The sequence below is a fragment of the Erinaceus europaeus genome, chromosome 8 (genome assembly GCF_950295315.1).
Source record: "Erinaceus europaeus chromosome 8, mEriEur2.1, whole genome shotgun sequence".
NCBI classification, from domain to species: domain Eukaryota; kingdom Metazoa; phylum Chordata; class Mammalia; order Eulipotyphla; family Erinaceidae; genus Erinaceus; species Erinaceus europaeus.
The window spans coordinates 65,363,549-65,379,071 of record NC_080169.1 but is presented as its reverse complement, the minus strand read 5'-3'; the positions used below and the strand labels follow the sequence as shown (position 1 = coordinate 65,379,071).

Below are 15,523 nucleotides of genomic sequence, written 5' to 3'. Positions count from 1 at the left end.
TCTCTCTATATCTATCCAATAATACATAAATAAAGATTTTAAAAAAGTAATCAAATACAACTGATAAAAAAAACTAATGCCAGCATCAACTGTTAAAGTAATCCAATGAAGTTTGTTTATAAAGGTATAAGCATACACTTTATAAGATGAATGGCATTGTTGTAAGCAGATGACCTAGACACACACACACGCACACGCACATGCACACGCACACACACATCAAATTGTCTCTTGAACATTTTGAGGAATATGGTGGTTGGGAAGGGAGAAGGAAACATTTAGCTCTGGTGAAAAGTGTGGTGGCTTACACACAGAGACTGTCAGTATAAAATCATAACCCTGAAATATTTTTATGGAATAATGTTGAATTACTAATAAAAATTTTAAAAAGAACAACATTATATAATTTGTACCTTTGTTTTTAACAAACTGTGGTTCTTTTTTGTGTACTTTCTCTATATAGTTTTTGATATATATTTTGCTGCCTGTAAGCATATACTAGCATGTTTATTAAATATTTTCTGCCTCTACCATTGAAAAACCTCTCTAACCCAACTCATGTTTCAAATGGGATATGGTCTTTTAGAGAGACTAACTAAGGGAGGGTGAGGTCATAATTGAACATTCCACAACAAACACTATTAATGATCCTTGTTCTTCTTAATAGAAAATTTTTGGTGAGACGTTTGTGCAATATATTAAAGATATAAGAAAAAAAACTAAGGAAAGGCATGAATGAACAGCCTCCTCACCTTTCCCATATTACACATCAACATGGTGACTACATTAAATGAATTTTTTAAAAAAGTAAAATTCTAGAGGTCGTCCCAAGAAAAGAGATAATAAAATATAATAAATAACAATGTGAATGTGTAAAAAGTTTTGTGAGATCCTTCATTTTTTTTCAGACTGATGACATTTTATGCATGAGGAAAATCATAAGAACATTCAGATTTAAAAAAAAATACAAAACTAAGATATAGAAAATGCTATTATCTTTTTTTAAGTTGAGAGATAAATTAATAGTCTAGTCTCTTCCCTTTCCACATCTAGAGCTATATGTGAATTGTGAGTTGAGTATTTTAACCAGAAAAGTCATATGCTATTAAATGTGGAAGAGATCATACTAGACTCTATTAAAACTAAATTAAAAAATAATTAACTGCAGGCTCTGAGAGAACTGCTTATTTAATATCCCTAACCCCAAATGACCTACATTCATTTCAATGCCAACAAAAGAATTTTAAAAAGTAAAATAGTTTAATTTGCTCTTAACTGTTCTCTTACTAACAAATGATTATTCAAAGCAAATTAGGCTGCTTATCAAGCTGATATATAATCTGTAAAAATTTAAAGAATGTTGAACTGGCAAAATAGCTCATTTGGATAGTGCACTGTTTTGCCATGAACACAGTCCAGGTTCAACAACAGCCCCTATTATATTTAAAGAATCTTAGATGCTACGGTTTCTTTCCTCCTGTCTCTGCCCCTCTTTCTCTGCCTGAAGAAAATATCATCCTGGAAGGAATGTGAATGAAGGGGATGTGAACAAAGAGAAGAATGTCATATATTTGTTCTTGCCTTTAATTCTTTGATCTCTTTAATTTAGAAGCAGTCACACTAGTGATATCTTTATAATATTAATTCTTGGTTTGGGGGCATTTGTGTGGCAAGGCATTTATACATTGTAAGGCATTTAGCAGCACCCTATGTCAAAACTAGATGTCAGCGGCAAAGATCCCAGTAGCATACCCCTATCCCTTTCCCAGTAGTAACAATCACAGTTATTTCCAAACATTGGCAAATAGCTCTCAGGAAACAAAGTCAACCCAGCTGACATGTCTATTCTAGACATAAAGATATTAAGCATGTTTTCAGGAAAAAAAAAAGCTATATGCTGCATATTGAGTGTGTGCCCTACTAATAACAAATAGTGGCCTTTCTTAACACTCACTTGCATTCTAGAAGGATTTAACATTTGACTCTATCAGTGTTATGTTTTCTGCTTCTCTCATCCTCGTGCAATTCAAGAAAAGAATGAAGCCACTAGGTATCACTCTACTTATTTTTAACTGTTCCTTACACTATTATTTGGAGAAACAATAAGTAATCCCTCAACTGAAAGTATAACTTAAGACTTAAGAGTCCATTACTGTTTGATAATGGAACAGAATGGTAAGATTAAAAAAAAAGAAGAAGAAAATTTAAACCATTAATTTTTGTGCACTAAGCACTACACTTAAAAATCTTCTGAGTCATCATAAGATTATAAGCCCCTTTAACTTTTTTCTGTAACTCTGAAAATGAATATAACTAACCACCTTTGGGCTTTGTTTGCTTGTGAAGGTGTGTGTGTGTGGGGGAGGGGGGGTTGCATGATATCAAGAAGATCCCATCACTTCCAGACCGACTTTGTCATTATTTTTATTTCTGATAGAAAAAGGAAGAAGGGAGGGGGAGTGTAGGTGATGGCACTACTGGTTAAGCATACATTATTAACACATGCAAGGACCAGTGTTCAAGCCCCTGTTCTCCATATGCCGGGGTCCACTTCACAAGCGGTGAAGCAGATCTGCAAATGTCTTTTTTTCTATCTCCCCTCCCCTTTCAATTTCTCTCTGTCCTGTCAAAAAAAGAAAAATGGCTGCCAAGAGTGGTGGGTTTGTAGTGCTAGCACAAGCCCCAATGATAACCCTGGTGGCAGTGAAAATAAAAAATTAATTAATTAAAGAGAGAAAGAGAGGGCGGGGGTGAGGAGAGAGAATGGGAGAAAGAAAAGACAGAAACTCTGTAGCACCATTGACTATCCATGGAGCTTTTCACATGTTGTAGTACCCCATTTCATATTGGGGATCAAACAAAGAGTATTACACATAGAACGGCACACTTTCTATCTGGTGAGCTAAGTCCCAAACTCATTTTACTTCATTTAAAATATCCACTGGTGGGTGAAGGTAGTCCATGTACATTACTGATAGTGTATTCTGAAATCAAAAAAGATTTCTTTTTAAGTAAAAAAAAAAGTGATTTCTCCCCATAAAATAATTATGAGCTAAAGTGTCCACATAATCAAAGTAACTGAATTAGCTGCAATATCTTATTATTGAGAGAAACAAGAGAATCACGAATAAAACCAAAGCATTTGAAATAACAACAAAAGGCTATGTGTACTTGAAAAGTAATTACTTTAAATTAAAATAAATTTAAAGCAACTTGATGACTTTTGTAAAGTAATAAAAGCATGAAACTACATTTTAAAATAATAAGCTTTAAATTTGTATCATCTATTAATACTTCCACATTTCATTTTATATTTGGTTTTATATTCACAGTATTTCTGTGAGGAAGGGACAGTGTGATTATCTATCTCCCTTGACAAACAGGTAAAGAGGAATCCATTATCATTTGGCTTCTCAGGGGCACTCTTGAGAGTAGAAATGGAGATTCTCTTCTTTTGTTGCCTGTGTGTCTAGCTGTCTTCCTATTCAGCATAACCAATGGTTCCTTATGTTCTACTTTAGAACATCTTCTTTTGTAAATAGATTAGTATATTAAACTTTATACCCCTTAGATAATGAATATTTTATTTGCATAATATAATGTGATCACAATAGCAAAGAAAAAAATCAGCCGGATAATCTTGTGAGTTACTAATGAAAATATATACTTCTATGAAGACACTTTTGTGAAAATTAGATTAATTAAAAGTACTGAATGCTAAACATTTAGACACACTTCACATCTATATCTTTGAGCATATTGAAATATGAAGGAACTGATTTTAACCTGTAAAAACATAATTGTGAATCAAAAGACTGGAAGTTCTATGCTAATGCTAGTGTAGAGTCAGTAGGTATTTAAGACAATTTGAATAGCCATTTTACAGTACGTATTTCATTAGAAATGCTTTGTACTACCTTGCATGAATTTATGATGCCTATAGCCTCTCTAAAGTACCTTTTCTCTTAAGTTCAGTGCTGTGTCTGTGAATATGCTGCATATGTTGCAAATGTCTTACAGTTGTCATATATTATAAATGTCAGGAAGAAAAGTGACTCAAAAGGAGAACCACATTTTGAAAGAGGTAGAATTTGTCCTTGGCTCAAATTCACCTATTTTTCTCTCAGGACAGCTATGGATTACAGTGAAACAGAGTATGAACTGAGTTGAGGCTAATGATACACAGAAATGCAGAATTCAAGAAAGCCCTCGTCCTGAGAGTCAGAAACCTGTACAACTATCAGAGTATCTCCTTGGTGTCTCACTTGCCTTACTACAGTTTCCCCCGGGACCCAAAAACTTGCTCTGTTTTCTGCTCACTCCATCACAGAGACATTACTTCTTATAATCTTTGCCCTTCATACTAATCACACATCTCTCTACACACCTCCTTTATTTTTCTCTCTTATGTTTGAGGCCATTCTTGGAGTATTATCTGATGCTATGTCAGCCTCCATTCTTATCTGGAGTCTATATAAGGTTCTAGATATTTCTTGTCATGTTAAAAACATATTTTGCACATGAACTTGCAAATAAAAAGCAGCCAACACATCTCTAAGACTTTGAGAGAACTATGGTAGTTATCCTTGGTGGGCTGGGGAAGGCACAGAACTTTGGTGGTCAGGGTAATATGGAATAATATCCCTATTATTTCATAATCTTGTAAATCACTATTAAATCACTAATAAAAACCTTTAAATTAAACAACTATAAAACAACAAGGACAACAAAAAGGGAAAAAATAGCCTCTAGGAGCAGTGGATTCGTGGTGCAGACACTGAGCCCCAGCAATAACCCTGGAGGGAAAAGAAAAACTTTAAATATAAAAAAGAACTATTAATGACAAATTATATATGAGATCAAATAAGCTGACAAGGAAATAAAATTCTGGGGCAAAAATTATATAAAACTCTTAAAAGAGGAAGAAAATTTTTGGAAATGTGAAAAGTGAAATATGGTGTAAGATGTGGTTGTAAATAATTAGTAAGCTGTTTCAATGGACCTGTCCTATAATAAATGAAGTGTATTACAACATGAACAAGGCCAAGAGTGAAAACATAAAAAGTGTCCTCTTAACCCACTGACTTCAATACCTTCTATATAATTATGATGTGCATTGTGACATGTCTTACCAGGATGAATTACTGACCAATATTTAATTCTGTACTTTAACATGTGTCAAAAGCTTATGGCCCTGGACTCACTGAAAATTGCAACTTCTAGTGTGATGACACTAGACCGTTGGTAGTATGTGTAGTGAAATTTATATACATATAGCAGTGTAAAGCTGTACCCTTGAGGAAAAAAGAAAAAGGAAAAAAAAAAAAAACCTAGTATAGCCACAAGCCCTTTGGAATATAACTGAAATATGCTTACTAGCTATCTACAAAATGGAGGACCCTCTCAACTCTTCATCTGCACTAGTCTAGCCTTTAGGTCCATGATTGGTCAACAATTTTATTTGGGTTTGTATGTTAACTCTCTTTTCAACCACCAGGTTCCAGGTGCTAGCATGATGCCAACCAGACTGCCCTGGACATACAACCCCACCAATGTGTCCTGGAGCTCCACTTCCCTGAGCCCTTCCTCACTAGGGAAAGGAAGAGACAAGCTGGGAGTATAGATCAACCAGTCAATGTCCATGTTCATCGGGGAAGAAATTACAGAAGCCAGACCTCTCACCTTCTGCATCCCACGGTGACCTTGGGTCCATACTCCCAGAGGGTTAAAGAATAAGAAAGCTATCAGGGGAGGGGATGGGATATAAAGTTCTGTTAGTGGGAATTGTGTGGAGTTGTACCTCTCTTATCCTATGGTTTAGTCAATGTTTCCTTTTTATAATTAAATTTTTTAAAGCTATACCCCTGAAATTGCACTCTTATAATCCAACAGTAAATTAATAATAAAAAAATTAAAGTCAGTATGTATGTGACATTTCCCAAAGCCTCCTCATACACTTTTTGTTGTTATAATAGTACTTAACTGGCCGAGTGGTGGCGGACCTGGTTGAGTGTACATGTTACAATGTGCAAGAACCCGGGTTCAAGCCCCTGTCCCCCACAATGGAAAGCTTCACGAGTGGTGATGCAGGTCTGCAGGTGTCTCTCTGTATCCCTCTCTATCTCCCCATTCCTTATCGATTTCTGACTGTCTCTATCCAATAAATAAAGATAATAAATTTTTTTTTTAAAAAAAGAGTACTTAGGGAGTTGTGTGAAGGCAAACCCAGTTTAGCATATATGTTACAATGTCCAAGAACCCAAATTCAAGCCCCTAGTCCCTACCTAGGGGTAGGGTGGGGGGAAGACTTTCACAGGTGGTAAAGCCAGTAATATAGGTGTCTCTCTGTCTCTCTCCCTCTCTATTGCCTATCTCCTCCCCTCTCAAATTCTTTCTGTCCTATCAACTAAAATTGAACAAGGTAAAAAAAATTTCTGCCAGGAGCAGTGAATTCATCATGTAGGCACCGAACCTCAAGCAATAAGCTTGGTGGCAGTAAGTAAATAAATAAATAAATATAAAAAAACATTAAACATAAGATCTACCCTTAATGAATGTATTGTTAATTATAGGTACCATGTTATCTAGACCTCTAGAACCTTGACAGTGATGGTATTATCATGCGTGTTTTCATATGTTTAAGGTAGAAATATTATATACATTAAATAAGTGAAGTTCTTTCAATACCAAAAAATATATACTCGGGACTGGAGATATAGTATAGTGGCTATGCAAAGATACTTTCATGCCTGAGGGGCCAAAGTCACAGGTTCAATTCTGAACAAGGCTTCAGTAAATTTAAAGCAAAACAAAAATGTGTGTATGTATATATATATATATATATATATATATATATATACATATACATATATATATGTATGTGTATATATGTGTGTGTAAATATAAGTTTATAATATATGTTATACACACATATTCATTTTAAAACCTTGTCCATCTTATCTAAAAGTTCTCCATATTTTCCTTCTGTTTCAATTATAATATTGTGTTTTATCTTCTGATAATAAAGGGTGTTAGGGAAAGCAAATGTTTTGTTAACATAATTTAGTTTTCTTTCAAGACCTGCTTTTAAAATCTCCTTAATATTATTTATTAAATACAGAGTAATCAATAGGGAAGGCAGAGCTAGAAAGGGGGGAAGACAGACACCTGCAGCACTGGTAGACCACTGTAGAAAATTGCCATATGCAGGCGGGACAGTGGCCTTGAACCCATGCCCTTGTGCATGGTAGTATGTGTGCTCAATCTGGTTTACCACCACCCAACCTCATGGAAGCATATTTTTGAATCTTCCTAGTTATCAAAGATAAATGAAATGTTGCCTGTCATTTCAATGTTATTCATTTATTTTTTAAATTCTAAATTCCTGGTTTCTGTTCGAGCCATAGGCTAGAAAATGCAAGCCCAATTAATAAAATGTGTGGATCACTTTCTTTCTGAATACTTTGTTCCAGAGCATATCTGAGCTTTAGTTTGGATAGTGTGTTGTTTTGCCATATGCATTACCCAGGTTTGAGTCTAGCCCCCACCACACCAAAAGAAACTTCAGTGTTTCAGTTTCTCCCACCCACACCACCAACCCCCAGTCTCTTTGTCTTGTTCTTTCTGTCAGAAAGTCACCCAAAATAGTGAAGCCTGAAGTAAAGCAAACAAAACCCCTGAAAATACAATTTGCATTATGAGTTGTTATATACTTGATACATTTTAGTTGTGTTCAAATTTATTTAAAAAGAAAAGCCAAATGAGAGTCAGGCAGTAGTGCCGTGGGTTAAGTGCACGTGGCACAAAGTGCAAGGACCGGCCTTAGGATCCAGGTTCTAGCCCCCCCCCACATGCAGTGGAGTCACTTCACAGGTGGTGAAGCAGGTCTGCAGGTGTCTATCTTTCTCTCCTCCCTCTGTCTTCCCCTCTTCTCTCCATTTCTCACTGTCCTAACAATGACATCAATAACAACAATAATAACTACAACAACAATAAAAAATAAAACAAGGGCAACAAAAAAGGGGAAAATAAATAAATACAATTTTTTAAAAAGGCCAAATATGGGCAAAATAGCTCACTTATATGGTGCACAGCTTTACCAAGTGTGCAAACCAGTTTAGAGCTCAACCTCCATGACACTGAAAAGAAGCCTTGTCGTGGTGTCTCTTTCTCTCCACATATAGATATGTTTTTATAATAAAAAATAAATAAGAAAAAATGAGTCTTTTATGTTGAAAATCAGTTTTGCTCCTGCTCTAGGTAAGCTAAAATTAAGTAAAAAATTTCTATAGAATAAAAAGTCATCAAAAGAACTTAGATCTATTAGATAGCATTAACATACCAGATATCAGTGGAAGCAGTAGCTTGTTATACACCACTCTTAGTTGTACCTACTATGTATCAGAGTGACCACATCGCTACTCATTTATATAGCTCACTTCTCTAACTCCTATCTGGTTAGATGTCACCATGGGTATGTTATGACTATTAGAATATTAGCAAACTAACTTACCCTCAAAGTGATTAGGTGTCTACCCTCCTAATCTCTTTCCCTTTAATGATGGCCACGAAATAAAACCTTTCACCTAGGAATGGAAGTCACATGCTGAGAATGACAAAACCACTCTGTAGACTCTAAATTGTTCACATCTAAACCAACACAGGAGGAAAAAAACACATAGGTTCCCTTATCTCTTTGTTACATTGGCTTAGTCTGTGCACCAACTTATGTAGTGCCTCAATAGAAGAAATGAAATATTATATGTTGAATTGTTGGTCTGGAGTCAATAAATACATTGCTTGAGTTGTATTATCAATCTCAACAACTCCATGAGGTAAAACATTTGGCCAGATAGTAACACTATAAGTTAAAGAACCACAAAGTGCATCAGTCTCAAACGTCTTTAAAAGGATACACTATAATATTCCATAAAAATTTAATAAGTATATATTCTTCAAACAGTATGAAGACAAAAATAAGGAAAAACTTATTTTCAGAATAATTTTTTCACAATTCTTTCAGTAGACATACACACAGCTATTTCTATACACACCAGCAATAATGGAAGATTTTGAATCCTGATTATAAATTTACTTCATATGATTTCTTTTTACATGAGGAAATTCATAAGTGAACACACAGTAACAAAATCTTAGTTCTTCTGATTTACTTTATTTTATAAAGAGCAGAGTAGTATGACTAGATATCTTAACCTTCTTAAAGAGTTTTTGAAAAAGGCTAAGAGGCAGAAAGATACTCCTAAATCTCAGAGAGGATCCATTCCCCTTTTCAAAGTACATATAACAATATAAAGTGTTAAGAGGGCCAGGTGGTGGTTCACCTAGTTCAGCACATACATTAAAATGCACAAGGGCCCAGGTTCAAGCCCCTGGTCCTAAACTGCAGGAGGAAATCTTCATGAGTAGTAAAGCAGGGCTGCAGGGTTACACGTCTCTCTCTCTCTCTCTCTCTCTCTTCCCACCCCTCTCTCTCCTTCTCTCCCTTTCTTCCTCTCCCTCCCTCTCCCTCTCTCCCTCTCTCCCTTTCTTCATCTCCCTCTCTCTCTTTCTTCTTCTCCCTCTCTCCCTCTCCCAGAGTACTGCTCAGCTCTGGCTTATGATGGTGCTGGGGATTGAACCTGGGACCTTTGGTATCTCAGGCATGAATGGCTTTTTGTATAACCACTATGCTACCTCCTCGGCCCTGTCTTCCTCTCTTTTTCTCCCTCCTCTCTCAATTTCTCACTGTCTCCATCCAATAATAAATAAAAATTAAATTAAATTAAAAAACATATAAAGTGTTGGTGTTTCCTTTTTATAAATAAAAATTTAAAAATACAAAGTGTTAAATATTAACATATTCTAAAGCATAACAAGATATTTTTAATTTTAAAGTAACAAGCAATTTAAAAACTATGTATCTAAGAACAAAAACTTAACCTTGCAATTTCTTTACTTATATTACAGATGACAATGTTCACTCCACAAGCTTGTCTTGAGGATTAATAAGATAATGCACTTGAAAGACTTAGGACGGTGCTTTAACTGCATGATGGTGCTCACTTTATAAGACTACTTGGCAGACAATAAGAAAATGAACACACAAGGCTTAGTATAGTGCTTTAGCTAATGAAAAGCAAACTTCTTCAGTTGTATTTTAAAGATTCTATCCAATATACTAAATTATATCCAGTACACAATTAAATAATGGACTAATTAGAAGATACTTTAAAACTTAAAAGTAAAAAAGATAATGCTAATACTTAATGTATTTGGTCTTCATCTTTAATAGAAGTTAGGGAGGAAAACTGGATAATATCTATTATTTGTAATATTAAAGTATTGAATTTATTCAATACCATTCATAAATATTATTTACATTTGAGCTAATATTTCATGGCATCACGAATAAATTTTCACAGAATTATAAAGATACCTTAGTATAATTATGCTGCCTCATGGAAACTACATATTAGTCCTTTTTTTTCCTTTTTTTATTTTAAAGATTTTTTAATGTTTATTTATTTATTCCCTTTTGTTTCCCTTGTTGTCTTATTGTTGTAGTTGCTGTTGGATAGCACAGAGAGAAATGGAGAGAGATGGGGAAGACAGAGAATGGAGAGAAAGATGGACACCTGCAGACCTGCTTTACTGCTTGTGAAGCGACTCCTCTGCATGTGGGGAGCCCGGGGGCTCAAACTGGGATCCTAATGCCAGGCCTGGAGCTTCATGCCACCTGCGCTAAACCCGCTGCGCTACCCTCGACTCCCTTTTTCTTATTTTTTTCCCTTTTGTTGCCCTTGTTGTTTATCGATGTTGTTGTTATCATTGTTGTTGTTGTTGTTATTGCTGTCCTGGTTGTTGGACAGTACAGAGAGAAATCTAGAGAGGAGGGGAAGACGAGGAAGGGAAGACAGGGAGAGAAAGACAACTGCAGACCTGCTTCACCTCTTGTGAAGCGATCCCCCTACAGCGGGGGCTTGAACCAGGATCTTGATGCTGGTCCTTGCACTTTGGGCCACGTGCGCTTAACCCGCTGCACCACTGCCCAGCCCCTACTACTTATTAGTCTTAAAGTGAAAAATACTATGTGAAGCCATTAAAAATTAATATTAAGTAATTTGGGAAATTTTCATCATTTCTACAATGTTGAATTTCAAAATAAGAAATTGCTAACTATTCTATTTATTTCATTTTTGAATCCTCAACATGAAACCAACATCCTAATCTCACTTCAGAGTTTACTCTTAACACTGACAACTTATCCTTACTCTACACTGTAAGCTTCAATGACTAAAATGGAAAGGACCCACATCCTTCTAACTACCAGCAATCTCTTTCTACCAAAGGGAAGCATCATATGGAAATATTTGTCTATGTAAATCTACAGCTAATGTGTGCCCTAAAATCTAGTTTTTGAAATAAAGAAAGCTGCTTTTTCTCCTTTCTTTAGTAATATATAACCAGTTTATATTTATTCTGCCACAATAAATAGATTCACATCTCATAACCAGTGAATTAGGTGGATTTTCTTTTCTTCTTCCATTATATTTATTATTCAGACAAAGTCACTTACTTATCAATAGCTACAATTAATTTAGGAATCTACACTTCATAAGGCATAACGGAAATCAGGTGAGTTTTTTTTCTTTTTTGCCTCTTGATTCACTGCAAAAAGCAAATTCAATGATTCACAGATTTAACACCAAAAGTGAAAATGAGGTCAGCCAAGAAAGTGGCTTTTGAGGCTGCATAAATACTGAAGTGAAAGAGCTCTCAAGAGCAGCTTGTTTTTAATCTCAATTCATCAATAAAGAGAGTCATATAACGTCTAGCCCAGATGTATCAACTCGCATTCCTTTTGTTCTCCTATTATCCAACCTCCATCACTTTCAGAGAGGCTATCTAATTATCCTACACACTTTTATATTCCACTATATTTTACAACCAAATACATTGCACAGCCAGTATACAGGAGCTTTCAGGCTGCTTTGAACCCTCAGTAAGGGAGACACTGTTCAGCCAGTGTCCATTCTCTAAGCAACTGTGTTTCATCCCTGCCATTGGAAAATGCTACATGTTCAAAAAACTATTGACCAGAATTAAATTTGGTTGTTGCTATTCAGATGAAGCACATTTCACTTTCAAATATGTTCCTTATCTCATAGGTATTAATTTGTCCAAAATATTCTTGTTGTAAAACCTATAATTGTTTCATAAAGAATTTCTGGAGTGGTTTTTAATGAGTTTGCTTAATGAAGTATCTTTATGAATTTCTATTACTACTTAAAGAAACCATATCCTGCAGTTTCTTCAAGAATTATATTCACATATAAATATTCATTAGATGAATAGTTTTGTATTATACATGAAACTGCTGTTATACCATCTCACATCATCAACCAAGTCTATTTGGGAGGAAATAAGCCTCACTATATCACTAAGAGCACAAGATAACTACTTTATTTGAATCTACATTGCATATGTGTCAGTTAATATGAAATCACAATATTAAAACATTGTGACTATGTCATAAAAGTAACAAAAAGATCAACAAAGTCACCTAAAACATTTTTTAAAAAAAGCATGAAAATGAAAGTGCTTTCAAATTTTAACATTACAATGAAACAGAGGGAAGAGGGGGTTTCTTTTTAGTTCATATAGAATAGGGGTGGAGAATCTTTTTTCTCCCTATGGTCAACTGGACATTTATAAAATCATTGGCAGGCCACAATAAATTATCAGTTTAAAAATTAGCACTTAATGTTGCTATGAAAATAGCTCCTGAATTTATTGAATTTCAAGTTCCCACCTGAGGTTGCCTTGGCAGCATCAGGCAAAAATGATTTTATGGATCATATGTGCACAAAGCAGACATTCCCACCTCTGAGAATGTAGAGCAGAGGCAAGCAGACAGACAGACCACAGCACCAAGAGTGTCCCTTTGCATAGTCGAACTCTCACACAGAGTCGGGGCTTGAAACTGGGTCATGTCTATAGCAAGTTATATGCCCAACCCAGTGAACTATCTCTCCAGCCCCAATACTTACTTGTTAATAAAACCTACAAAACCTAGTTTACTATATATATGCTCCTCCCCCCCAAGAAAAAATCATTTTAGATGCTACATGTTTTATACATTACTATAATTTTTAAAAATTGGTTTGACTTCCATAATCATTTCATAACCCATAACAAAACATATTTCATAGTATTTACTTTTCAAAATTTGTACTAGTCCTCACTGACCCACTGTAATCTCTAGACATTGCTGCAAACACATCTCAACTATTTTTGAAAACAAATTCTGTTCTCAAAGAATAACAATGATTTTCCATTGAAGATACTCAAAATAATTCTTCACAGGACTTAGACTCACCTCTGTGAGAGATTCTGAAATATTTTGTGAAGAATGGAAACATGGCATAACAATTTGAATTTTAGGGACACTTATGCATCACAGAAACTCACCTCAGTGGGAACTATATGTAAACCTAAAGTGAAAATGAGTAAGTTTTATTAACTGCTAGAAGTGGTTTTCCTCATGCCTAGCAGTTATAAGGTTCCTTCTCAAAATTTCACTATCAGAGTCACATGAGAAACTATATAGTTTATAACACAGAAATGCATTATCCTAGTAGGTAAGACTATACTCAAAAAAAAAAAAAAGATTAACAAATTTATTTGGATCAAGTGAAGACAGCATAACGGTTGGTTCTGCAAAAGGTTTTCATGTCTGAGGCTATAAGGTCCCAGATTCAGTTTCCAGAAGCAGCAGCAGCCAGAGCTTAACAGTGCTCTCGTAAAATAAAATAATAAAATAAAATAATAAAATAAATTATTTAGGTTTTACTCACATCAACAAGTTGATTGACTCCACTTGCTGTTTTTGCCAGTGTCACAAGGTCTTCCTGCATCTTATCCACCCATGACTTAATACTGCAGAAATCAGAGAAGAGAATGTTCTGTCATATCTCTGACAAGAAAGGCACAGACTGTCATTCAGTATCCATACTGTTGATAAATCAGTAATTGATCTTAAGTCAGTCTTCTCCTTTTTAGTTTTCACTATATCCACCTGCCTAGCCTATGTTCAAATTCAAAAGGTAATGAACTATATATCTATCAGTAGTCAACCTCTTAGGATGTAGAACCATCCCCAAATAAATATGGAAATAATAGTGACATCTTGGCTATTATGAAGCTAAACATTTTTCTTAATTTCAAAGAAAATTCCATTAAAATAGTATCTAGAAGATTTTCTTTAGGGGAGTAGAACAGTGGCACATCTGGTTAAGTACACGTTACAGGACCAGGTGGTAATGCACCTGGTTGAGCGCACATATTACAGGACCCAGGTTCAAGGACCCTGTCCCCACCTGCAGAGGGAAAGTTTCACGAGTGGTGAAGCAGGGTTGCAGGTGTCTGTTACTCTTCCTCTCTGTCTTCCCACTTCTCTCAATTTCTGGCTGTCTCTATCAAATAAATAAAAATAACAAAAAAATTTTGAAAAAACTCTAAAAGTTAAAAAAAAAATTACATTTTACAATGTGCAAGGGCCTGGATTTGAGTCCCTGCTCCACACCTGCAGGAGGTAAATATCACAAAAGGTAAAGCAAGTACTGCAAGTGATTCTCTCTCTCCTCAATTTCTCTCTGTTACATCAAATAAAGAAAATAATTGGGGGGAGGGTGCTAAGAGAAGGCCACCAGTAGCATTACATTCATCGTGCAGGCACTGATCCCCAGTGATAACCCTGGTAGCAAAAAAATAATAATAATTTGTTTCATATAGTAAATAGAATATCCTAATCTAAATTTTGCCCTTAGAGTACAATTCTTATGAGTATACTATTAAGAGTGCACTCCATGTAGGATATATGCAAAATGCAAACTATGAGAAATGTTTTCAAATTTCTCTTAATTTCATTAGCCAAGGATAACCATTCTCAACATTTTTATGTAATTTCATCTAGACTGTTTAAGTTCATTCATGTTTGGAAGTATGTTAAGTAACAGTGACATATTGAATTTATTGAGACATACAATACTCTCCCAAGCCATTAAAATATTTTCATAAATATTTAACTTGAATTGCTACTTAACGTCCCATTATCTCTAAATAGTATTTATTTATTTATTTATCTATTTATTTATTTATTACTGGGTAGAAACAGAGGGAAATCGAGATAGGCAGGTAGAGAAGGAGAGCAAGATAGAAACGCCTGCACCCTGTTTCAGCACTTGTAAAGCTTTCCTCCTGCAGGTGGGTACCATGGGCTTGAACCTGGGTCCTTAAGCACTGTAATGTGTGCACTTAAGCAAGTACACCACTGCCTGGCCCCCATATCCCATTATCTCTACATCCCACAATGTGTTTGATTATCACTTTTAAAAAAAAAGGACCTTGAAAAAAATCATGTTGAGTGAAATAAGTCAGAAACAGAAGGATGAATATGGGATAATCTCACTCTCAGGCAGAAGTTGAAAAACAAACAAACAAAAACAAACAAACAAAAAAAAAA

The 15,523-nt window shown here is 35.1% G+C and overlaps 1 protein-coding gene across 9 annotated transcripts in view; it reads right to left on the bottom strand.

Annotated features, from left to right (window-relative positions):
* The window catches only part of CACNA2D1 (calcium voltage-gated channel auxiliary subunit alpha2delta 1), a 539,106-nt gene that overhangs the window by 414,402 nt on the left and 109,181 nt on the right, over positions 1-15,523 (bottom strand). For all 9 annotated transcript variants that reach the window (XM_016190308.2, XM_060196324.1, XM_016190309.2 and 6 more), the window contains exon 2: positions 13,857-13,938. In XM_016190308.2, coding sequence (XP_016045794.1) covers positions 13,857-13,938 — 82 coding nt within the window. The remainder of the gene's footprint in view (positions 1-13,856; positions 13,939-15,523) is intronic.